This window comes from Diospyros lotus, chromosome 11, assembly GCF_014633365.1.
Source record: "Diospyros lotus cultivar Yz01 chromosome 11, ASM1463336v1, whole genome shotgun sequence".
NCBI lineage: Eukaryota > Viridiplantae > Streptophyta > Magnoliopsida > Ericales > Ebenaceae > Diospyros > Diospyros lotus.
Genome location: NC_068348.1, coordinates 32,688,861 through 32,715,093, shown reverse-complemented (window position 1 = coordinate 32,715,093; position 26,233 = coordinate 32,688,861). Strand labels below are relative to the sequence as shown.

Below are 26,233 nucleotides of genomic sequence, written 5' to 3'. Positions count from 1 at the left end.
ATAAGTTTTGCGTGTTTTAAAAAATTAAAAATTGAAAATGATTTGAAAATAATAAAGAGAATATATCTTAACTTTTTGATTCCCCATTCTTAAATTGAGATTTTTTTTTATTAAAATTGGTAATTTATTTGTGAAAAATAAATATGATAAGCTCAAAATAAATATTAATTTGTGGGCTTATATGAAGTATTTACCTTTAAAAAAAATTAGTAAATTTTTTATCAATCTAGATAAATAAACTAATCCATTTAAAATAAAAAAATGAATAATTGTCTTGAAAAAAGGACCAAATGTGAAAATAATAAAATATTTAGATAAAATTTTTAATAGGTATTTTTTTAAAATTTATTCTTTGGATGTGATGTAGTAATTCAAAAGTGTGTTTAAGGATTAAAATAGGGACAAAGTTTGTATCAACGAAATTATTGTAAATGAGAATAACCAAAATAATTGGGCAAATTGTTGTATAATTTTAAACTCAAGGCCCTTCGTTGGCTATTTCCCAACCGGTATAAATTAGAAAGCCCTAATGTTCTGACGGCACCAATTATCCTTTTCGAACGCGACGGCCCCTTCGAGTCCAGTGGAGAGAGGCGTGAAAAGGAAGAAGGGTCTGTGGATTTAGGGTTTCAGGTTCTCTCTCTCTCTCTCTCTCTCTCTCTCTGTATCTCTCGCTCGCTCTGTGTAATTTGTATAGTAAATTTTGTTGTTTAGGAGATTTGTTCGATTTTCTTGTTTTCCCTGTAATTTGTCTAGTAAATTATGTATGGTATCTGTTGATTGAGTATATATTTGCGTAATCTCCATTATCCAGACATTCTATGTACACATATGTGGATCATGACTCGTATCATGTATTGTTATCTACTAATTTATGTCTGATTCTGACCAAAATTTGAATACATGGGCGGTGTATTTAGGAAACGTTGTTAATAAGCATCTCACTTTCTTGTATTTGTGTATTTTTGAAATTAACCACCGATGTTGCTAGGTTATGTTAGCATCGGAAAATTTTCCTGTTGCTGTTCAGGAACTCGATTGACATGTATTATACACGATTTGGTCTTAAATCATTGTTATGCATTGTAATATATCAGCCAATTTAGGTTAAATTCTTAATTTGACCTAAGTGAATCATTGTATCTCTTTTGTCTATCTAGATATTACTGGTATAATTGAGACCTCTTTTTGTTTTTTCTTTTATTTTACCCTCATGTAATCCTTCATGGTTGTGCTGACAGTAAGTGCTGGAAAATGTCTCGTGTGTATGTTGGGAATCTGGATTCTCGAGTTTCAGAGAGGGAACTTGAAGACGAGTTTCGTATTTTTGGGGTTATTCGAAGGTCAGTCAATTTTGAGTGATTTATTTCTCAACATGCAATTCTTATTCTTTCATAGCACAACTAAGTAATGTGATTGGCTACAATTGTAAAAAGAGGAATGCTTACCCTTTTCTCCTATTAAATGTATTTTTGTTGTTTTGGAACTGAATTGTTTAGGAGCGTTGGTGAAAATCAATTCTTAACTCTCATTTATCAAATACTGTACATGCAGTGTTTGGGTTGCTCGAAGGCCACCGGGTTATGCTTTTATTGACTTCGATGATACCAGGGATGCAAAAGATGCAATTCGTGAGCTGGATGGTGTGTATGGAGAATTTTCATTTTTTATTATTATTTTGGAATTTTTCTAAAACATTTCAATTTCTTCTATACCATCTGCACAGCACTAGTTTTTTTTTTTCTTCATAGCACAACAGTAGTTAGTTGTCACTTTATGCTAACCATTTGGTTATTGTTTATCAGAATTTTCAGTACTTTGTTGATTTTTATCTTCTTTTGTTTCGAGTGGCTTTTTCTTTCCTGTTCTTATTTATCAATGGAAGTCCATTGTTGTGACTAGAGACTCCTGGACATCCTGTCAAATGATTCTTGTGTCAAAATTTTCTTGATTTTTTTTTAGTTCATGTAAAGACGAGTAAGTTGTTTGGTCATTATAGAGATGCTGATAATTCGGAATGCTGCTTCTGGAAAAGAATTGACAATTCTGCCCTAGTTTCTCATTTGTTTGCATTTAGGTAGATTGTATCATGAGTAAATGATTCGAGGTCTCGTCACTGGAAAAGAAAACAATAGATGCTTCTGTTATACAGGAGTAGAGTAGATGGAATGAGAGAAGTTGGTAGCAAGAGAAACAAAGTATGTCTAAGAAAAAATTAGTTGAAAACTCCCTAAGTAGGTAGTACTTAGCTTGTAATAAGTTTATAGAAAAATCTTTGGCGAGTTAGAATCTATGTAGCTGACTTCACATAGTGGGAATAAGGACTTGGCATATTGTTGCTTACAAAATGATTGAAAGTCTTCTGAAACAAATGCTTGAGGTTTGAGCTGGCTCTCTCTTCCTGAATAATGGTCCTGACAGTTGGCTGTGTGTTGACGAGGAAGTAGGTGAGGCAGACAACTGATGATGTGCTGTTGCTGGTTGTTGAATGTTCTAGATGAGAATTGTACATAGCTCTGTTGTTATCAAGTGCCAGAGGGTCATTTTGATATTACGTTCTTACCATATTTGATAACATGTAACAGGGCTCTTGCATATTTGGTCTGTCTTGTATTTTTGTATTTGTTGAGAGTGCCGGAGAGTCATTTCCATGAATCTAGCATTTTCCCCTCTCCTTAAGACCAGCAAGGCTGTTTTTAGAAACAGTGTTTATTTAGTTTTCAGGCATTCTTTTTTTTCTTCTTTTTTTGAACTTTGATTGAACAGGTAAAAATGGGTGGAGAGTTGAACTTTCTCACAACTCAAGAGGTGGTGGTGGTGGCCGTGGAGGAGGTCGAGGACGCTCTGGTGGTTCTGACTTGAAGTGCTATGAGTGTGGTGAACCAGGTCATTTTGCCCGTGAGTGCCGATTACGTGGGGGTTCTGGAAGACGTCGCAGTCGCAGTCCCCCCCGATATCGGAGGAGTCCAAGTTATGGCCGGAGGTGAGGTTATTAAAACATATTCTAGCTGCGATTGTTTTTACATTTTTAATTTTCTTTTGTTTGCATGTTTTTTCCTTTTCCTTTTTTTTTTTTTTCTCTCTTTCTTACCTTTATCCTCTTTCCTGGTATTATTTTCCTGATCATTCAGTAGGATGATGTGCTGTTCTGGCTATCTTTCTAATATTTTGGTGGTATCCCATTGTATTAGGCAGCGATACATTTGTGTTATAATGTATATATTTTTAAAGAGTGCTTCATCAGAATTTTGATTTTAGTTATCATTTTACGTTTGTATACTGGCTATACTCAATCAGGAGTTACAGTCCTCGTGCTCGGTCTCCCAGACGTCGTAGTTTGTCTCCACGTGGTCGGAGCTATAGCAGGTCACCACCTTATCGCGCACGTGAGGAGTTGCCATATGCTAATGGGTGCGTCTCTCTTACTCGAGTTTTTCCTTTAAAATTGGTTGAAAATGTTTATGGAATATGGTTGCTAGACGACTGACCAACAACAATTCTATGGGGACAAGAATATGTTGAATCCTTGAAGCTTAATTGTTTACATCTACACTGTTCTTCTTGTATAAGCATTCTAATGTATCATCTCTCAGACTGACACACTCATTAGGTCTGCCCATGTCTGTAAGCATTATAATTATAGTTGATTCTTTACACCTTTAATGGTGTTGGTCAATGGATGCAGCAAACATTAGTGAGTGGAGCAGTTTTGAACATGTAGTACAAATGTTTTCTTTGCATAAATTATTGTGTTTCATGTAGTGATTATGTTTTTTTTGTTTCGATAAAAATACTTACAAGAGTGTTGCCTTTCACTAAAATTTTACTTTTATGAATTTTGTTCAGAAATGGTCTTAGAGAACGCCGTCGAAGCAGGAGCTGAATTGCAGGCCTGGTGACTTAACCTTATAGGAAACATCCAGAGGATTATGCTTGTTACTGTGCTTGGTCTTTGTTTAAGTTGGGCGTCGCCCTCAGCTTCATCTCGTGGATTTGGTTAAGTTCCTGAACTTTATTATCATGTCTGAACTTTCTCTTTTGTTCTGCGTATGCACCATATTTATAGATGCTTGTAGGCAATGGATCTTAAGGTACTGCTGTAGTTTCATGATAGTCCAGAAACTGAAGGAGCATTGCTAAAGTTTTATGCTTTTGTTTTTGTGTCGAGGTTTCTACCTGGTTCTGCTTCATTGGTTTTGTGCTTCTACACCCCTGTGGTTTCGTCTCTCGCTGTCCTGCTCTGGGATCTTCAATTTTGAATGATTGTGGGTCCCAGCTGTCGACATCACTAGATGCTTCTGTGTGATTGAATCTCTGCAGCAGTGCTGTGCATCCCTCAAACTGTAGTGGCTTTTGTTTTAATTACTTATAAGGCTTGAGGAGCTGCTTCAAACACTTCTGACAGGTACTTAATCTGTTTCTCAGAAGTTGGGGATTTGGCATTTCTAACTCAAAAGAAATTTGAATTTATTGGAGCATACCACTGACTAGGGTGTTAACAAGTTTTGGAAGGTTGACTTGTAGGGTGTGGTCCAAGGGCACATTTTCTGGTTTGTTCTTGAAAGTTGCTTCCTTGCTTTTTGAAAATGGAAGAAATTTTCCTTCATTTTTTATTCTTAAAGTTGGATCCCTTGCCTTACCAGAAGGTAAGAAAACATCTCTTGTTATTTTTAAGCTCTCTGCTTGCCTGGAAAATATAAGAGAAGAGAGGAAGAAATTTTTATTATTAGAGCTTTACTGAATAGGAATTTTTGTAACACGATATCAAGTTTTTTCTTCTCCTATGTCGTGGCAAGCACAAGGGCATAAATGATTTTTAAAATTGTTTTATTTTATTTTTTTGGGAGGTCTTGTGGGGTTGGAAGGGTTCTTGAGTTCTGTTTGCCCCTTAATCTACCATAAAAGCAATGCTTTTTGTTGAGGTATGTTGATCATATTAAAAGCTCGTTGGGTTGTGATCAGTCTCCTCCTAGTTGGGTGTTCTCATCCTAGTAATGGTGCTCCTCCCACTTGTTATATAAGTGCTCTCCCAAGTTTTAAGAGGATCGGGGTGCCTGTGGCCTTCATCTGAAGAGCTTCACCGATTGTCCATCCAAGATCTCATTGAGGTTTTCGCCATGACATACGCAATCAGTTCATTGTTTGCTTTAAACATTTTTGTTTTGACAATTCCTCTCATGAAATGTTTTTAGTGTTTTTAGGGAATGGCCTTTTATGTAAATTGAACTGCTAAAGTTTGTTGATTCTGTTCAAAATTGGCTCAGTTTGAATTTACTAAAATTTCAGGAGTCTACATTTACGGTGGATTTGTTATTATATCAAATCTGTGTTACTATTGGTCACCATTGAATAGAATTTTATCAAAATTTTAGGGGGTTGATGTGTGAGGATTGATTACTCACCCATCCTCTGGTCATCCATCCCATGTGATGATGCCGTTTTTGCTGGCTCTGTTGCTGAGTTTGTTGGCATGTGAGCATTGCACAATCCCCCCCATGAAGTGAGTGGATTATTTATAAATTGCTGGTGGATTGGTTGAGTTCGCTGCTTGAAGTTTTGCACTAATTGCGGTGCCGCTGTAAGTGGTGTTGGCAGTGGGTTTGACAAATAACTTTGATGCGGCGACAGAATTGTTCTCGTTTATATGCTGCGATCATTACTGTTACTCCCACCCAAAAAAAGCAAAATTACCGACATAATACATAAAAAGAAAATTGGAAATGGTATTTGTACGTTTAGATTTACTTTTGATATTTATATAATATTAGTATATATTTGTATTAACACGACGTATAATATGAAAAGTGTTTAGATGGCATTCCCAACAAAAGATGATATTTGTCTTCACTCCACCGCGGGGACAGTCAGAGCATTAACGGCCTGTTTGGCTAAGTTTTTTTTAAGCTATTAAGTTTTTTAAGTTATTTAAAATTTTTAAGTTAGATGTTGTTTAAGCTGATAAAATATTTTAGATAAATATGTTCTTAAGTTATTAGTTAAAAGTTGTGTGTTGGGTTTGTAAAAGTTGATAAGTTCTTAGAAATTAAGAAAAAGATTAAAATAAATGTAGTGTTAAAATAATATTAATAATACCTTAAGAAATATTAATTCTTAAGAAAATAATTTATAAATTGATATCTAATTATTAAAATATTTATAATTATATGTTGATAAATTATATATAATTATTAAAAATATATTAATATAATATTTTATGTATAAATTTAGATTTAATTCGTACAAATCTTCATTATATATGTTAATATAATATATAATTATATATATATATGTTGAAGCATTATATATGTACCCTGCCCCCCCCCCCCCCCAAAAAAAAAAAAAAAGAAAAGGGAAATGAATAATAAGAAATCTCAGAAGATGAGATGAGTTTATTGATATATTACGCTTATATTATTATTATAGTTCACAAACTTAATAAAAGGTCTTATTTAGCAGTGGATGTTATTATTTAAGAGTAATGGACGATTTTAATCTCAATCGCGCCCCTTGAAACAAAACAATTGATCTAAATATAATAACAATTAAAAGAAGCTCACTAAATTGAAGGTTGCTTTTACCTTATGTTAAAAACCATAACGGAGGTGGCAGTGGGGAGGGAGATCGGAGGAGGAGAACAAAATCAAATCCCCCGAGAAATCAGCTCAGAAAATCTCTTTTTCTTGGTTTCTTTTCTTTTCTTTCTTTCTTTCTACTCAAATCAAATCAATGCGCTGACAAGTACTGGCCTTCACGTCCGTCTAAAACGGTAAAAGGGGAGTAGAATCTTCAAACGACCCACTGTTCCAGCTGTCTGTATTTCTTTACTGATTTTTCTTAGGGAGATCCCATAACAAAAAGTCAAACGCATAAAGACAAGCACCCAGATTCAGCTCCTTTCTCCAAGTCCCTCTCTCTCATCTGCTGTGGATTCTTGAATGAACTGTTTTTTCAGTCCCAGATGGAAGGAAGCAATGAATGAAGTGTTGTAAAGGTCCCCAAATGGGTACTGCTCTAATCAGTAGCACTTGGATTTCTCTTCTTTACATTCTCACCTGCAGTTTCCCTGTACTTTGACTTGGATGTGAAGTAATTAGAACCATGGAGATGGAGTTCAAGAAAGAGAAGCTTGTGAGGTACGGTACCTTCCGCACCATTCTCTCTTCTTCTATATCTCGATTTCCGTTTTTCTGGTAATTTTGGTTAACGGGTTCTGAGAATTCCTAGGTTTTTCCATGATGGAAAGCAAAATCTTGAGCATTCTTGGGAAATAAATCACACCCAGAACCTCGAAAAGCCTTCACACTTGTACAAAGTTTTGCCGAAGGCAGAAGGGGGAATTAGTGAGGAAGCTAGAACAAATGGGATTCCCAAATCTGGCAAGTTTCGGGTTTTCCCGGAAAATTATGAAGCACGGAGGAAAAGAATTCTTGACCCAGGAAGTGAACTTTACTTGCAATGGAACCGAATTTTCTTATTTTCAAGTTTGGTGGCATTGTTTGTTGATCCATTGTTTTTCTATCTTCCTTCAGTGGTAAATGATGGCAATTCATCTTGTATGACTACTGATTTGAATCTCGGAATTGTTGTCACTTGCTTCCGGACAGTTGCAGATATGTTCTATTTCTTACATGTAATTATAAAGTTTAGGACAGCTTATGTATCACCAAGCTCAAGGGTGTTTGGCAGAGGTGAACTTGTTATGGATCCAGAGATGATAGCACGAAGGTATCTGAAATCAGACTTCTTTATTGATCTGATTGCAGCGCTGCCTCTTCCTCAGGTACTCGAATTTGTTGCCATGCTAAAACTTTAAAAATTCGACAATCTACTTGTAGTGGAAACCTGAATTTTTTATGTTTGAGGGCGAGCCTTAGTAGCAATGATACAATTAGTCTTTTGTGATTGGAAGGTCACGGCTTAAAATTGTGGAAACAACCCCTTTGCAGATTGTATTCAAGTATAACTCTCTCTCAACCCTTATAAAGCCGGGAACCTCGTGCACTGAGGGCACCCTTTTCGTTGGCAGAATGTGGCTGTAATTGGGCAAGTCATACCAAAACTTAATCATATGTAAGCAGAAAGTGTACTAAGATGTTTATTCCTGGAGTCCTGTGCATCTAATCGCATGGTAATGAGTTCCTGTAGTGTCTAAATTTTAGCCTCATCTTCTATTTAGTGACCGATAGTGGGAGCACGCAATGTAAGCAATCTTATCCTCCACATGCATAGTCCTAGTATTAGTTTTTGATGTAATACGACATTTGCTCAATGAGAATGTCTTTGATTGTTCAGATTTTCCTTTGTGCCGTTCACTTTGTTATGGATTTTTATTTTCATCAACTGAGTTTCAATGATTGGTTTCTTTTCTATTCTGGATATAATGGGCCCCATAAACTTTGCTGTTTTGGCAGATTGTCATATGGTTCATTATACCAGCAATCAGAAGTTCACATGCTGATCACACCAACAATGCCCTTGAACTCATTGTCTTGCTTCAGTATATTCCTCGTTTTTACCTGATATTCCCGTTAAGTTCACAAATCATCAAAGCTACAGGACTAGTGACGAAGACTGCTTGGGCAGGCGCTGCATACAATCTCCTTCTATATATGTTAGCTAGTCATGTATCTACCTTTTATGTCCCTTTTTTCTCTGGCCTTTATAATTTTTAATGCATCCTTTGGCCTTTATTAAATGAAGGTCTTCAGTATGTTACCTCAGTATGACTAAGGCATCTATTCTTGTAGATCTCGGGTGCATCTTGGTATCTCTTGTCAATTGAACGGCATGCAACATGCTGGAAATCAGCCTGTAGACATGAGTTCAACTCAATGAAATGTTCTCTCAAGTTTTTGGATTGTGGCAGTGTTGACAATGAGGGTCGTAGAACATGGGCAAACAGTACTGCAACATTCAGTAATTGCAATCCTGCTAACAATATCCAATTCAATTATGGGATATTTCAAAATGCAGTAACAAACAATGTTGTTTCATCAGACTTCCTTGAGAAGTACTTCTATTGTTTGTGGTGGGGGTTACAGAGCTTAAGGTATACTTTTCACAAGTTATCTTTTTATGGACTCTGATGTCTTTTTATGTTGTTTCTCATACTGTATGGCAATAATTTGGAATGTTGTTACTTCAAAACTTATTAATACTGAAAAGGAAGCTCCTCAATTAGCATAAAAAAGAAAAGAAAGGAAATGAAAAGGATACTACTCACTAGGTGTAGGCATATGTGTGTTTCTGTTTCCTTTCTTTTTTTCAGTTCCAGTAAGGATGAAAGGTCTTCTCTCAAGGGGAAAGTTTTCTTCATTTCGGTTTTTATGCTAATGCCTCTTTATGAGATATCTTTTCTATCATTTGGCTTCAAATATCTTTTCCATCCCCTTATAATAACTTTAGAATGTGAATTAGTGTAGAGTAAGCACATTAGGGAAGAAATCCCAGCAAATATTTATGTCCTTTTGTTCTTGGATGTGTGTGATTCTAATTAGCAATTAGGAATAAATATTATAATTGGAAGTGTATGAAAATACGTAATTTACTTGAATGCAGTTTAGGGCTTTGGTTGAAGCAGTTTATAGTGATGCCAACTTTTAGACCTTCTCTAGCTTTTTTACCTTTTTTTTTTTAAAACAGGATGTAAAAGGAGACAGTCTTAAGACTTGAACTTCCCATGACTTGTTTACTATTTAAAGGACTGTAATATGGCTTGGAAATTTATGGAACTGTATGCATAGATCAAAATACATAAATATGAATCTAAAATGTTCAAAGATGGAGAACAAAAGCAAGAAATGCAAGTGGGTAATTGTTATAAATGCTATTTGTCTCTGTGACACATCTTTGTTTCCCAACCAATAGTGTGTTCTACTTGAAGTAAATTGTGGGACTTATTTTAAGTTTTAACTGCTGAGATAAGAGTTGACTTATTTTTAACATTCGTTAATGCACTTGCTGGATTTCCTCAGAACAATAAGAAAAGAAATTGAAAAAAAGTGTGCAAGAACAGTTTGACTAACGATGCTCAGTATTCTGGCATACAAGCAAAATTGCTAGTGTATATATGGTGTTTGTTCAAGGTTTTCAAGTTCTACTTTATGTCCCAAGCCCTTGCTGAATCTTAACCCAAATGTTTTCAATTTTTGGTTTGTGTTTTTTTTTGGTTGGAATAAATCTGGTTTCTCAAACACGTATTTAAATGGGAGTTGGAATCTTTAGTGTCTGAATCTCACTGATTGAGTTGAAACAAGTTCTCGGGATTTCAAGTAAAGTAGCATAATATATGTTCACATGTTACTGTTTTTTGGTTTTGTTGTCCGTGTCCTTGTTGAAGGTAGATGAGTTATGCTAACAAGTATGAGGAATCGTTATATGAGCATGTTTATGGGGAAAGGAAATTACTGTTTTGGGAGTTCTTTTGGTCTTCACTAGTGGTTGGTTATCATGTTGGTAGGGATAAAATATAGTTGATATGATGGTGCAAAAACATATTGGGCCTCCTTTTGATTTTCTTTTGAAGGGAAAAAAGATGAAATCTGGACCAAGGTGATGAAAATGCATTATTGTAGCTTTTCCCTGATTAGCCAAAGCCTAGTGTCATGGTCCAGGTGCTTGTCATCCAACTTATTAAATGTTTAAGATGTTTGGTGCTGCTGCCTACTACTCCTTTATATGAACTGAGATTTTCTTTTTCTTGTCATTGTTTAATTTGTGGGCATACTCTTCCTCCTGAATCTACTCCACCCTTAAGAGTCAGTAATAACACTTTACTTACTCCCCCTTGGAGGCATGAAATCTGATCAAGAATTAGACCCTCTCGAATACCACTTTGGAGGCATGAAATCAGATCAAGAATTGGGCCACTTTAACATCACTTTTTATGAGCTAGGACCTTACCCTCTAACCTGAAAGCTTCTGTTAGGTGGTACTGCTGTTCCCCTTTCAAGGTCAAAGATCTCTCGTTTCTCATTGGACGTTGGATCCATGACACCAGCCTGTCTAATTGTTGTGAGGCCTAACAGTTAATACTTATTTAACTTGAAACTCTGTCTGAGGATGAAAAACTAAGGCGATACAGAATAGAACATTACCTTTTGGAAATATCACCAATGGAGCTAAAGATGAAACCATATAAATAGTTAGTAGGTGTATGCCATTACACTGTCTGACAGATACATACGCATCCATCAAGAACTAGTTTTCAGAAGCATCTCACTTCTCTCCCAGGATGACTTGGAGTATGTTTTTCTACTGACAACCTGTGTTATTTGGTCTAAGGTAGTCCTTTTGATCTTTTTTCTATATGCATGGAGTATAGTAGAACTGTTCATTCTTGGTAATCAATGCTCAACTTCAAAGATCACTTTATGCATTTTATTTGCTCTTGGCTCCACATGATAGTCAACAATGGATATGCCTTCCTATTTATACCAACATAAACTGTTCTCACTACAACCTGAGAGATGTCTCTTTCTGTAGATAAAAGTATATATCTTGCTATAGCTGCATAAGTACCAGGAATATTTGCCACATAGCTTCCTGTTAAAATTTTGAGATGTTGCTTTCTGTGTTTTGCAGTTCATATGGCCAGAATTTGTCTACTAGCACATTTATTGGGGAAACTTCATTTGCGATACTAATTGCCATATTGGGTCTGGTTTTGTTTGCTCATTTGATTGGAAACATGCAGGTACTATGAGGAAACCTTGTTCCTTTTTACTGTTTGGAAATCTGAAGGATATTCTTCTCGTTAGAAAGCCAGTTAAATGTCGTGGCTTAGTTATTCATTCTTTCTCCTATTGAGTTGAAACTTAGCAATGAATCAGTGTGTCACAGCCCAAGGGCAAGTCTGTAATTAGGGAAGGGATAACATGGTAATTGGGAGAGTGGTGTAACTGTGATTAGTTTCCGATACATGGCCACTTGGGAGCTCACGAGAAGTAGTTAGAGGAAGTCTCACTCGTTTGTAACCACCCCCTATAGATAAGAAACTTCTAGTGAGGATGGGGATATGTGAAGATTATTTCACAAGTCCTTTCCCTCCATTTTTCAAACTCTATTCTCTCTTTCTCTCCCTTTGATTCCTATCTCTCCTTCTTCCCCCCAATTCCCTCTTCTTCCTCAATCTTGGAAGAAATTCCTTATCAGATCCCTTGATTTAACATTTGGTATCAGAGTCAGTGACTTGTCGAAGCGGTTAAGATGGTTGAAGGTACACGAGCGAAGTAGACGAAATCAAGGTTGGATGCCATGGAAGCGGGGATGTGCTAGAACTAGGAGCAAGTAGAGGACTGCTTGGATATTATGGAATTAGGCATCTAGAACACCCAGGAGGAGATTAACCAAAGCCAATCAGAGTACACGGCCAATCTGGATAGGGTTGTTGGCAGAATCCGGTTGGAATTTGCTGGTTATGCGGCTAACATAGATCGAGCCGTTAATGGGATCAGGGAGGAGTTTGTTGGGTTAAGCCAACAATTAAACCAGCAAGTGAGTGCCCCCTTGAGTATCTTTGCTCGACAACCTCAGGCTGGCCTACCAACTGATTTTCCCTTGAGGGCCTCATCGGCGCCAATTCTGACCACATTGAGGGCAAGGCAGAGGTCTAATGATCAAGTGGTTACCGGGGATAGGGGGGAAATAGAGGATGATAACATGACCTGAGGAGTAGGAGTAAACCACTCCAATCCTCTGGGGCCGAGGATGGACATTCCCCTGTTCGAACGCGACTGGCCTTGCTGGTGGATTAAACGTTGCTAGAGAGTTTTCTATCAATACGGAGTAGCTGTCAAAAAACCAGGAAAAACTTCCAATGTATTATCAACTTAGCCGAACACAACATATATACAGAGAGGTTGCCAAGTTTAGGATATCTCCTAAGTTGGATACCTTCCTAAGTTAGCCTAAATGAGTTAGGCAACTCTCTAACTTAGCAATATTCCTTAAACAAATTAGGAAGCTGCTTATAAGAAATAGAAGAAAATAAAAGAAACAAATTAGGAAGCTGCTTACAAGAAATAGAAGAAAATAAAAGATTCTAATCTACAATTTACAATCAATCAACCAAGAAAAGGAAATAATATCAGGACAAATCAACTCATTTGCTAACAGTAGCTAAGAGGGACAAGGTGAATATGGCCGCGACTTACTTGGATGATGTAGCCGATGCTTGGTTCTAGAATTGGAGTAGAGGAAGAGAAGAATTGAGTTGGTCGGGGTTCGTGAATGACATATGCAATTGGTTTGGGGAGAAGACGAGGACAGACGTCATAGAGGAATTCAATAAGCTAAAGCAAAAGGGGTCAGTAGAAGAATACTTGGTGAAATTCGAGGAACTAAGATCTTTGTTGTCCTTAGCTCATCCTTCCTTGGATGAGGCTTATTTCGTATCCAGCTTCATTAGTGGGTTGGATGAGTAGATTCGCCCCACAATCAAGATGCTCTACCCTACATCGGTGAGGCAAGCCACCGAACAAGCTTACCTGCATGAGATGGCCTTAGAGGCCTTTGCCAAGAGGCATCGGTTGTCCCCTAAAGGAAGTCGGGAGGAAAATTTGTTTGGGATCGTGAGTAAGGGTAGCAATCCACCATAGCAGAGGGATGGGGTCCCTGGAAGGTCTCAGGTCGCGCCAATCTAGACTAAGGACCTTACTCTTGATTAGAAACGACAGTTGAGACTATTTTTGTTATGGGGAGAAGTTTGGCCTCGGGTACCAATGCAAACGGATGTTACTTACAATGGAGGGCCACAAGGAGGAAGAAAATGAAAATGAAGGAGTGGAGGAACAAGAGGAGGAGGAGTAGACTGAAGGAGATGAAGGTGGGGAAATATCAATGCATGCACTGCGAGGTCATGCATTGGGCAGAGTATTAAAGGTGAGGGGAACAGTGGGGAAAATGAGTCTTGTGGTGCTCATCGATAGTGGGAGCACTCACAGTTTCCTTGACGAGGAAACAACATCCGCCCTACAGTGTGAGATGCAGGAGATTACTTGTCTGTCGGTAATGATTGCAAATGAAAGTAGGATGGTGAGTCATTACAAGTGCAAAGAATTCATGTGGATGATGGGAGGCCATGAATTTTCAGTGGACCTGAGGATCCTTAGGCTTGGGGGATGCCACATTGTGTTAGGTGTGGATTGGATGCAGATGGTGAGCCCCCTCGTGTTTGACTTCAATACCTTGGAGGTCACCTTTGATAAAGGAGGCCGGAAAATTACTTTGGAAGGGTGCCAGGAAATAAGGGAGTGCAAGGGAGTGTTTGGCAAAAGGTTGCAGAAATTATTGGAATAAGGGGGAACGTCGATAGGGCAACTACATTCCCTATATGCCCTAGAGAGGAGGAGTGACCAAGGGGAGGGCAATGAATTCACTAAACTGAGGAGAGGAGGCCAGACTAAAGTCAATTCTTCTGAGCTCAACAACACTCAAGTACACTCCCTAGACCCTATTCACTTATTGTTGATGGAGTCTGAGGATTTGTTTGCCACCCTTACCAGCCTACCTCCACATCGATTCCTTAATCACTCCAATCATCTCAGACCCACCATTGAACCAGTTAACCTAAGGGTCTATCGATACTCACCTGTCTAAAAGGAAGAGATTGAGAAAGTCGTTAAAGACATGATGGACAAATCACTCATTCAACCCAACCAAAGTCCATTTGCTTCCCCAATCTTCTTAATTAAGAAAAAGGATTGATCATGGAGGTTTTGTGTTGATTACCGGCAATTAAACTCCCTAACCATCAAGAAAAAATTCCCAATCCCCATCATTGAGGACCTCCTAGACGAACTAACAGGAGCATCCATTTATTCAAAGCTAGACCTTACTTCCGGATACCACCAGATTCGAATGAATCCCTATGACTGCCATAAAATAGCTTTCCGAACACACTCCAGGACACTACGAGTTCTTGGTAATGTCATTTGGGCTTACTAATGCTCCTGCCACTTTCCAAGCCCTAATGAACCATATTTTGCTCCCTACCTTAGAAAATTTGTGCTAGTATTTTTTGATTACTTATTAATCTATAGCCCCAACCTAAACCAGCATGTGACCCACCTCAGAAAGGTATTCGAAATCCTCAAAAGCCATCAACTCTATTTGAAAAAGTCTAAGTGCACCTTTGCAGAGTCAAGAGTGGAATACTTAGGCCAGATTATAACCGGTTAAGGAGTGAGCACAGACCCCCAGAGAGTGACAACTATGAAGCATTGGCCTAAACCTAAAACATTGAAGGAGTCGAGGGGCTTTTTAGGTCTCATCGGCTACTGTCGGCGGTTCATCAGAGGCTGTGGTGTATTAATCAAGCCTCTTACAACCTTGTTAAAAAAGAATAACTTCCATTGGGGTATCGAGGCAGATAAAACTTTTGAAGAATTGAAAGAGGCCATGACTCAAGCTCTAGTGATGGCTCTTCTAGACTTTTCCAAGGAATTTGTATTAGAAACTGATGCCTGTAATGTGGGGATAGGGGCTGTGTTAAGTCAAGAGGGCAGACCAGTGTCCTACTTGTAGGGGTGTGCATTCGATTATAACCGAACCGAATCAGGCCAAAATACCTAACTGAACTGAACCGAACTTAGACATAAAACCGAACCGAACCTATTCACTAATCGAAACTGAACTAATCGAATTTAAATTTTTGATAACCGAACCGAAAACGAACAGATACAATTACCCAAAAAATTGAACTGATTAGCATAATAACCGACTATAACCGATATACTGAATCGAAAACAAGTTACCTATCCAAATTCAAATACAATAAACTGAACGCACAACATCCAAACACACAACATGAATCAATTTAAACACACAACATCCAAACACAACCATCCACAACATCAATCTAAACATCAACGCCTTTGCATCCAAATCTAAAATTGAAGGAAAATTGGATAAATTTCATTCATGATTAATAAAATGGCATCAGTTGATTTCTACGATCATTCACGCAAAAGGTTACACAAAACCTACCTTGCAATACATATCATTCACCTATATATGCACTGTACAACTATATATATACACACATACATGTACCTGTTAACCTTCAACTCTGAATCGATCAAGGAATTGAAGCGGATGGAAGCTTCGATACTGTCTCTCTTCTCTCCCTTTGTGCTTTGAATATGATTGCTCCAGAGAGAAGGGATGAAGGGGCAACGACGATGGTGTCGGGTCTATGGATCTCAGCTGTCGGTGGGGTGGGTGACTATTTAGAAGTCGACGACGACAGCGATTGGTTTCGAGGGCGAGGGCGAGGGTAAGGGAATTAGGGTTTCGATTTGCTCTCTCCGGTGGGATTCGGGTGCAGGGGGGTTGGGCTGGGCGGGGGGGCGACAACCATTGGTTTCAGTCTTCCGGTCGACGGTGACGACGAGGATTAGGGTTATTTGCTCACGGGTGGGATTCGGGGTGTAGGGGGTCGGGGGGTTGAGCTGGGAGTTGGGTTGGGGGGGTGTTATGCGGGGGTCGAGCATCGGTTCGGTCTTTGTTGGGGGGGGGGGGGTTGGCGCGGGGCAGGGGACCGAACAGCTCGGTTCAGTTTTGTGGTTATTTATACTGCAATAACCGAACTGAACCAACTACTCGATTTTTTAGAAAATTAGTAACCGAACCGAACCATCTATCAAGAATAATCGAACCGAACCTTGGCTAGTTCGGGTTACCCGAATTTTTGCACACCCCTACCTACTTGAGCCAAGCCCCAGCACCATGACACTTGGGTCTAAGCATATATGATAAGGAATTATTGGTTGTATTAGTGGCTGTGGATAAGTAGAGGTATTACCCGGAAGGCAAGAGGTTCATCATACGCACAGACCATGAAAGCTTGAAGTTCTTGTCCCAACAAAGGGCACACAACCAATTGCAACGGAAGGGGATCACCAAATTGATGGGGTATGACTATATCATTCAGTACAGGAGGGGTAAAGAAAACTTAGTAGCGGATGCACTATCAAGGAAGACACCGTTAGTTGCCACAGCATCTTAGCCTTGGTACCGGATTGGGTACGGGGGATAACTAACAGCTATGAGCACACGACATGGATCAAGGAGAGTATAACTAGGTTGACAGTACACCCTCAAGGGGAGGCTGGATATTCCTTCAAAGACGGCTTGTTGAGATACTAGGGTCGTGTGGTTATAGGGGAAGATGATCAACTGAGAGGAAGAATCTTGCAAGCACTGCATGACTCACCCATAGGGAGGCACTCAGGGCTAAATGTGACATATCACTGGGTAAGGCAGCTATTTTATTGGTCAGGCCTAAAGAAGGATGTCACTAAATATGTGTTGCATTGCACCACTTGCCAAAGATGCAAACATGAGTAGGTACCCTACCTCGGCCTACTCCAACCACTGGAAATCCCCTCGTAAGCCTGGGAGTAGATCTCCATGGACTTCATTGAGGCCCTGCCTAAGTCTGAGGGGTTTGACACCATCTTGGTAGTGGTAGATAGGCTGACCAAGTTTAGTCATTTTCTTCTCCTCGCGCACCCCTTTACAGCCACAAAAGTAGCAAGGAAGCTTATGGATGGAGTTTTTAAGGTACATGGGCTACCGAAGGCTGTGGTTTCAGATAGGGATAAAATAGTCACAAGCCAATTTTGGAAAACCTTGTGCCAAGGGTGTCAAGTCTCGGACACGAGACTTGTAGTGTAGAAATTTAGAAGAATTGAGAGAGAGATATAGAGATAGAATTGGGAGGGAATGAGAGAATTAAGAGGGAAAGGAGAGAATTCAAAAGGGAATGATCTTCTCATTCAACATAGAAGTCCCATCCTCCTACAACCGGCCTTATATAGGCCCTTCCCGCGGCTCATATTATAATCGTGGGGAAAGTTCTAGTTCCCGCTAACCAAGTGGCCCATGTGGGCTACGGTTATTACAAAAGTTCATTTAAAAAATTTACAATTCTACCATTGGGACATAATATTCCCCACCCCTAGAAAGCATTCTTGTCCTCAAGAATCTGTAGGAGTCCTGTAGCTTGCAGAAATTGTAATGAAACTAGGACACGAAAAGAAAGGAAACGTGAGAGAGAAACTTTCAATTATCGAAATGAATCAAAGCATACAAATGACAGCATTGCTCAAGTTTATATAGCAAGCTGAAAAATAAATGAACATCATAGGAACATAACAATATTACAACCTACACAAATATAACTCATCAACAATTAAAAGAGATCAGCCACTTATTCGATATATGCTTCAACATTCCCCCTCAAATCAAACTCCCTGGAGTGAGCTATTTTTGAAATGTTGACAGTAGACTTAGGACTATTATGTGTAAGAGATAAAACCAAACCAAGCTTCTTACAAAGGAATAGAAACCGATCTCTTGACAGTCTCTTAGTGAGAATATCAGCAACTTGATGAGTAGTAGGCACATACTGAATCTCAATTTCATCACTTTCAACCTTCTCTCTCACAAAATGAACATCAATTTCGATATGTTTGGTTCGAGAATGAAAAACATGATTCTCTACCATGCTTTTAGCAACCAAATTATCACTCCACACAATGGATGTAGTTGAACATGCATAACCCAATTCATAAAGTAAAGATTGAAGCCACAAAAGTTCAATAACACCTAGAGCCACAACTCAATATTTAGCCTCTCCAATTGATCGAGCTACTACGGATTGCTTCTTAGAACCCCACACAACTAAATTTGTACCCAAATATACACAAAAACCACTGGTAGACCTCCTTGTGATCTTACAGCCAGCATGGTCTACATCTGTGTAAACAGCTAGAGACATATCCTTAGAAGATGAGGAGAACAACAATCCTAGACCAATAGTTCCCTTAAGATACCTTAATAATCTCTTACAAGCTGACCAGTGTTGTAGTCTAGGAGTAGACAAAAATTGGCTTAGTTTATTAACCGTGAATGCTATGTCCGGTCGTGTATAAGTCAAGTATTGTAACGAGCCAATCATAGCATGATACAAAGAAGGATTAACAAACAAATCACCCTCATCAGTTAAGGAAACACCCGAAGCTATAGGTGTAGAGCAGGGTTTATAGTCCTACATGACAACTTCTTTAATAGATCCATTGTGTATTAGGACTGGGACAAGTATAAACAATTTGAATTTCTATAGGCTTCAAAGTCCAGAAAATAACTAATTGGTCTAAGAGTCTTAAGAGCAAAATGCTTGTGCAAATCATGAATACATGAGCAAAATGCAGTAGGATTAGAACTAGTTAATAAAATGTCATCAACATGGACTAAGATAAACAACACAAACTCAGTAGTGTGTTTAATGAATAATGAAGCATTCGAAGTGGCTTTAGAAAAACTTCGTAATTTTGTATACCAGGCTCGAGGAACCTGTTTAAGTCCATAGAGAGACTTTCTTAGCTTGCAAACATGTATGGGAAACTTAGAATCAACAAATCCTTCAGGTTGAATCATAAACACATCTTCAGTGAGATCTCTATTCAAAAAGGCATTATTAATGTCAACTTGTTGAATCTCCCAATCGAAAGATACTGTTAAAGAGAAAAGAACACGAATGGTAGGAGCTTTAACTACGGGACTAAAGGTATTTGCATAATCTACACCCGGATTTTGAAGAAAGCCTTTAGCAACAAGTCTGGCCTTGTGTCTAAGAACAGTCCCATCAGAATTATACTTGACCTAGGAAACCCACTTACAACCAATCAAATTCATATCAGCAGAAGGAGGAACAAGATCCCATGTATGTGTGCAAAGTTGAAAATTCCTCTTCCATGGCTTTAACTCACTGTGAGTCTAAAAGAGCTTCACGAATTGAGTTTGGTTCTAAAGAGCTTACTAAGGCATGAGGTGAAGAGGTCACTAACTGTTTAGACTTAGATCTTGTAACCATTGGATGAATAGAAGGTGTTGGTGCAGTAATAGGTTTAGAAATAGGCTTTGTAGGTGCAGGAGATGGAGAATGAGACAACGGAACAAATGGAGAAGGTGGAGAAGATAGAGGATGAGAATATTGAACAAAAGAAGAACTTGAAGAAGTTTTGACAAGAGCTAAATGTGGTGTTACTCAAGAGCAGTGAGAAGGAAAAGATTGGAGGAAAGAGTTTGATAACCCATTAGTTGACACCACAACAGTATCTGATTGACATGATCGAGAAGGAAACCGAACAACAAATGGAAATTCACTTGGATTAAATTGAATGTGTCTTGATACATACACTGTACCCGATGGATGCAAACACTTGTAACCAGCTTGAGTTTGACTATATCCAATGAATACAGATTTTGTGGAATGAATATCAAATTTGTGCTTGTTGTAGGGTCTAAGATAAGGAAAACAAGTACATCTAAAATGTTGAAGGTATAGGTAATTAGGTGACTGATGGTATAGGAGTTAACTTGAGAGGAGTCGCAGGCAACAAATTTATTATGTGAACAGTAGTGAGAAGAGCCTCTACCCAGAATTTCAAAGGCATTTTTGTTTGAGCTAATAGAGTTAAACCCATTTCCACAATATGTCTGTGTTTTCTCTTGGTAACCTCATTTTGTTGGTGAGTATAAGAACATGTAAAACGAGGTTGTATCTCATGGCTAGAAAGATAGGGTAAAAAGGGTTTAAACTCTTCCTTATTGTCAGTTTGAATGAATTTCAGTTTAGCTTGAAACTGAAGTTCAACAAATTTGTGAAAAACAATAAAGGTTGAGAGAGTATCAGATTTAAGTTTCAAGGGATATAGCCAAGTGTAACGTGTATGGGCATCCACAAATATGATATAGTATCTATATCCTTCAACCAACACAACTAGTGAGAGTCCCCATAGATCAGAATATATCAACTCCAAAGGTTTTGTGCATTTGATTGGACAATCAACTAAAGGAAGCTGATGCAATTTTCCCATTTTACAAGAGTCACAGAAAGAAAGTTCAGACCTTGAAAAAGGAATTTGAATTTTATTCAAGACACTTTTTAGTACATTTGATGAGGGATGCCCTAACTGAGCATGCTATTGTTGACAAACATTCTGACGTTGAGCTACATTAGCACTAACTAACAACCCATTTCCAAATGAAGATTGTTTATTACAAGTATTCAAAGACAAATGTTGTCTATTATTTTGGTTCAAATACAAATACCAAGTGGCCCATGTGGGCTACGGTTATTACAAAAGTTCATTTCAAAAATTTACAATTCTGCCACTAGGGCATATCAAAGGGTTGGGTATAGGATTGCAAATGTCATCAGCCTACCATCTGGAGACTGATGGACGTACATAACGTGTTAATCAGTGGAGACATACCTCAGGTGTCTCTGCTTTATAAAACCCAGGAGCTGGAGCCGTTGGTTATCACTAGCTCAATGGTGGTATAGCACCAATTTCCATATAACTCACAGAAGGATCCCATTTGAGGCCTTATTCGGCTACCTTCCCCCTATAATTCCTGCAGTAATGCATTACACCCTAGTTGAAACTTTAGCTGACCACTACCTACAAGAAAGATATGACGCACTACAAGTCATAAAGAAGGAGCTAAGCATGGCCCAACAAAGGATGAAACAGAGGGCTGACCGGCACAACACTGATAGGACCTTTGAGGAAGGGGAGGAGGTATATCTGAAGGTAAAACGGTTCCAACAACACCTAGTTCACAAGGGACCTACCACTAAAATTAGCCCCAAATACTATGGTCCCTTCCGGATAATGGCCAAGGTGGGACCAATAGCATACCAATTGCAACTTCTTGAAGGTGTGGGCCTACATTCGGTCTTCCATGTATGTAACATCCCGCATCGAGCAATAGGAAGGATTGGAACAACTTTTCCTGATAGGCCTATGCGAACTTTCCAAGGGGTCACCCATCCTTGAGCTTCCTCAGCTCAAGTACGCTTAACTCGGGAGTTTTTTTGCCTATGTTTAGCCTAAAAAGTATCTAGATGGTGTTGTTTTCTTTCTTAATTATTCTCTATATATACTACCATTCTCTGGGTTCTTGGGGCATTACATTTCCCCCCCCTCCTTGAGCACATGACGTTAGAGGTGTCAAAAGGGCCGGGCCGCCCGGCCCGGCCCGTTACTGTTCAAACGGGCCGGGCTGGGCCAAAGAAATTGGGCCCACGGCCCGGCCCGGCCTGGCCCGTGGCCCTTATGGGCTCTTATGGGCCGGGCCCATGAGGCCCTTATGGGCCAGTAAGGCCCTTACTCATTTTTTTTTTAATTTTGTTATTCTTTAGTAATTATTGATATTGGATACTAAAAAATTTAATTTCGTAATATATATAAATAATAACCATCAATTTATTTAAAATTTTTAAGTTAAATTTTTTATATATTTAAATTATAAATAAACATTCTCCTTTTTATATGTACATTATTTTTCATATCAATTCACAAGAAAAATTATAAGGCATATAGAATTTTGAAATATAAAATAATGAAATAATATTTAAAACTTAAGAATTAAGATAGAAAATATTTTTAAAAGAAAAAAATTAATTTTTATATATGTATTATTTTGATATTTATATATGTATATATTATATGTATTATTTTTAAAAAAATTATTTAAAAAAAAAAGAAAAAAAGCCGGGCCCTGTGGGCTAAGGGCCCGGCCCGGCCCGGCCCTTTAGCCCACGGGCTGGCCTGGCTCGGCCCGGCCCGGTTCGGCCCCTTTGTAGGGGGGCCATGGGCCGAGCCGGGCCCTATCCATGGCAAAAGGGCTCGGGCTCGGCCGTTTTAGTAAAAGTGCCGGTCCGGCCCATTTAAAAAGCCCGTGGGCCGACTCGGGCTGGGCTGGCCCTTTTAACACCTATACATGACGTCCTCGTCATGCGACTTTACAACTGGTCCCAGATTTTCTCCCTTTTGGAGGCTGCCATCCTAGAAACCCGTCAGAAGCTGCTCCTTGTATAGACCCTCGAGCTCGGCGCCACTCCCTGCCCTCATCGGACCGCCTTCACCAAGGGTTAGCTCTGATACCACCTGTAACATTCCGCATCGAGCAATAGGAAGGATCGGAACAACTTACCGTGATAGGCCTACACGAACTTCCCAAGGGGTCACCCATCCTTGAGTTTCCCCAGCTCAAGCACGCTTAACCTGGGAGTTCTTTGCCTACATTCAGCCCAAAAGGTATCTAGTTGGTGTTGTTTCCTTCCTTAATTATTTTTGATATATACTACCCTTCTCTGGGCTCTTGGGGTATTACAATGTATCCCTTTTGAAGAAGGCAGTGGGGACTACTACAGAAGTTAGCCGTGAGATACCAAAGTTAAAAGAAGATATGGTGATGGAAGTGGAGCCTAAGGTAGTGCTAGATAGACGAGTCATTTACAAGGATTCTTTGCCAATCACACAAGTTCTAGTGCAATGGACACACCTGCATCCTGACAACACTACCTGGGAATACTTACTAGAGCTTCTCCAACAATACCCCAGGGTGGCCAGCCTTCTTTAATTTCTTGGGGACAAGAAATAATTCAAGGGGTGGGGAGTGTCACAGCCCAAGGGCAAGTCTGGAATTAGGGAAGGGATAACATGGTAATTGGGAGAGTGGTGTAACTGTAATTAGTATCCAGTCGGCACATGGCCACTTGGGAGCTCACGAGAAGTAGTTAGAGGAAGTCTCTTGTTTGTAACCACCCCCTATGGATAAGAAACTTCTAGTGAGGATGGGGGATATGTGTGAAAATTATTCCACAAGTCCTTTCCCTCCAATTTTCAATCTCTGTTTTCTCTCTTTCTATCTCTCCCTCTTTCCCTCTGATTCCTATCTCTCCTCCTTCCTGTCAATTCCCTCTTCTTCCTCAATTCTGGAAGAAATTCCCTGTCAGATCCCTTGATCTGACACAGTGGTCATGATGGCAATAATTTCATGCTGGAAAAATCTAGGGCTGCTGGGAGTTCTCTAAGCCTTTTGCAAATCATAATTTCAAAGCCTCATGTAGGCTTCAAGTGGATGCGAAAAGCATCAGAGGTGTATACAACTGCCAATAGAAAATGGCACTTTTCTACATTTCAAAATAATTATAACATAAATATATATATATATATCTGTGTAGAGTATTTTGCATAGATTTCTATTCTATATGACTTAAAAAGTTGAGCAACTTCTGCCATTACATACTTTGCTTGTAATAGTTACCATGGAATATGGTTTAGGACCTTGCTGTGACCAATTCTGGTCTGAGCATGGATGGAATAGAGATGAATCTGAATCCTGAAAGGTTGCATTCCAAGGACAAGGGTTATGTAAGAGTGATCAGGAGATCACTGGACAAGGATGCATGTTATCATTAATGGTCAGTCTGTCGGGTTTTATCGTCATTAGTCACAAGATTATTGGATCAGTTATGTACTTTCTAAATGTTCTTTTGTCTTCCATAACTACTTGTCCTTGTTCTTGCAGACCTACTTGCAGTCTATAACTGTGAGGCTGGAAGAGTGGAGACTTAAGCGTCGGGACACTGAAGAGTGGATGAGACATCGGCAGCTTCCTCAAGATCTGCAAGAACGTGTCAGGCGTTTTGTTCAGTACAAATGGCTTGCAACGCGTGGAGTTGATGAAGAGTCAATTTTGCACGCCTTACCTACTGATCTCCGTAGGGACATCCAACGCCACCTTCGTTTGGACCTTGTTCGTCGTGTAAGTTGGCGCCTGATGTTGCTACCAAGTGTCACAGACTGTTAATTTTGGGGGGAAGTTCCATTTTCTGATCTTAAATGCTCTCTAATTGGGAGGAAACATATAATGTGACTAGTTCTTTCAGACGCTGGAGCCAATGTGTGACAACATATCAAGCCTTCCCACTAGGTGGAGTTGGCTACATAAATTTTAGTTTACCAATCCTCTGGATCTAGTCTTGGACTAGGAAGACTAATTATCCGAATGGATCTGATCTTCACAATTTGTTTAAGGATACGCTCGATTATGGGTCCTCTTACTCATCCAACCATAACCTGATAAAAATGCAAAAGAAAAGAGAATGACATAACTTAATGCATATACATCGTACATCTATCAACATTCATTTTCCTTTACTTTTAGTTGCTTCTACAAATCCTAGCTCCAAAGGTATTGATCTATCTGGTTGGTCTAGTAGAGAATTGATCTATGTGATGGCATTAAGGAAGGTTTCATTCATGTCAAATGCAGTTCGAGTTAACTCCTTAAACTTTCCTCCAATTGCAGGTACCCTTTTTCTCACAGATGGATGATCAGCTACTTGATGCCATTTGCGAGCGCCTAGTATCATCTTTGAGTACTCAAGGCACCTATATTGTTCGTGAGGGCGATCCTGTCACCGAGATGCTGTTTATCATCAGAGGGACGCTCGAAAGCTCCACCACGAATGGAGGGCGCACGGGTTTCTTCAATTCAATCACTTTACGACCAGGTGATTTCTGCGGCGAGGAACTTCTTGCGTGGGCATTACTTCCTGAATCAACTGTCAACCTGCCTGCTTCCACAAGGACAGTGAGGGCACTGGTTGAAGTGGAAACCTTCGCATTGCGAGCGGAAGATCTCAAGTTTGTTGCGAATCAGTTCAGACGGCTCCACAGTAAAAAGCTTCAGCACACATTCCGGTTCTACTCTCACCACTGGAGAACGTGGGCCGCTTGCTTCATCCAGGCTGCCTGGCGCCGATACAAGAGGAGAGTGATGGCAAGGTCTCTTAGCTTGAAAGAGTCCTTCTCCTTGTCTCTCGATGAGCAATTGGTCGGTTCCTCTGACCCAGAGGAAGAGCGCAATGCTGCTGCGGCAGCAAATTCTTCTCAGGCAAAACAGAACCTAGGAGTAACCATCCTGGCTTCAAGATTTGCTGCCAACACAAGGAGAGGGGCTCAGAAGATGAGAGATGTTGAATTACCAAAGCTGCAGAAGCCGGAAGAGCCAGACTTCTCGGTCGAACCAGATGATGACTAAACTAAAAGTCCTTCCTTCTGAGTAAGGCATCGGATCAGATCATTTCTATAGGAGAAAAATTTAGAGAAACTTGTTCAATGCTGGATGTATAATTGTTCTAGAGCTTGGACATTGTAGTTTATAAAGGCCTTACAAAATTCACGTAGCCAGACTGCACGGTGTGGGATCACGACTTGATATTTGTACTCATTGAGAGTAGGATGTAGCAGTGGAGTGTAGAACTCGAAGATTATTGGCTCAACCTAAGAACCTAAACGATGATTTTTATGATAAAAGGCATACGGTGTTATAGATTGTATCAGATCAATTTGGGTGCCTGAATATG

The 26,233-nt window shown here is 39.3% G+C and overlaps 2 protein-coding genes across 2 annotated transcripts; both read left to right on the top strand.

The window, feature by feature from the left end:
• The first annotated feature begins 515 nt into the window (after positions 1 to 515).
• Positions 516 to 4,153, top strand: LOC127813620 (serine/arginine-rich splicing factor RSZ22-like). The gene is made up of 6 exons (XM_052354671.1): positions 516 to 633; positions 1,242 to 1,343; positions 1,555 to 1,643; positions 2,767 to 2,983; positions 3,298 to 3,411; positions 3,847 to 4,153. Exons 2-6 carry the CDS (start codon positions 1,255 to 1,257, stop codon positions 3,881 to 3,883), a joined length of 546 nt encoding a protein of 181 aa, XP_052210631.1. The 5' UTR covers positions 516 to 633; positions 1,242 to 1,254; the 3' UTR covers positions 3,884 to 4,153.
• A 2,469-nt stretch (positions 4,154 to 6,622) lies between these two features.
• Positions 6,623 to 26,202, top strand: LOC127812887 (probable cyclic nucleotide-gated ion channel 14). The gene is made up of 7 exons (XM_052353432.1): positions 6,623 to 7,133; positions 7,225 to 7,780; positions 8,412 to 8,624; positions 8,748 to 9,049; positions 11,584 to 11,695; positions 24,391 to 24,627; positions 25,174 to 26,202. Exons 1-7 carry the CDS (start codon positions 7,099 to 7,101, stop codon positions 25,906 to 25,908), a joined length of 2,190 nt encoding a protein of 729 aa, XP_052209392.1. The 5' UTR covers positions 6,623 to 7,098; the 3' UTR covers positions 25,909 to 26,202.
• The last annotated feature ends 31 nt before the right edge of the window (positions 26,203 to 26,233 follow it).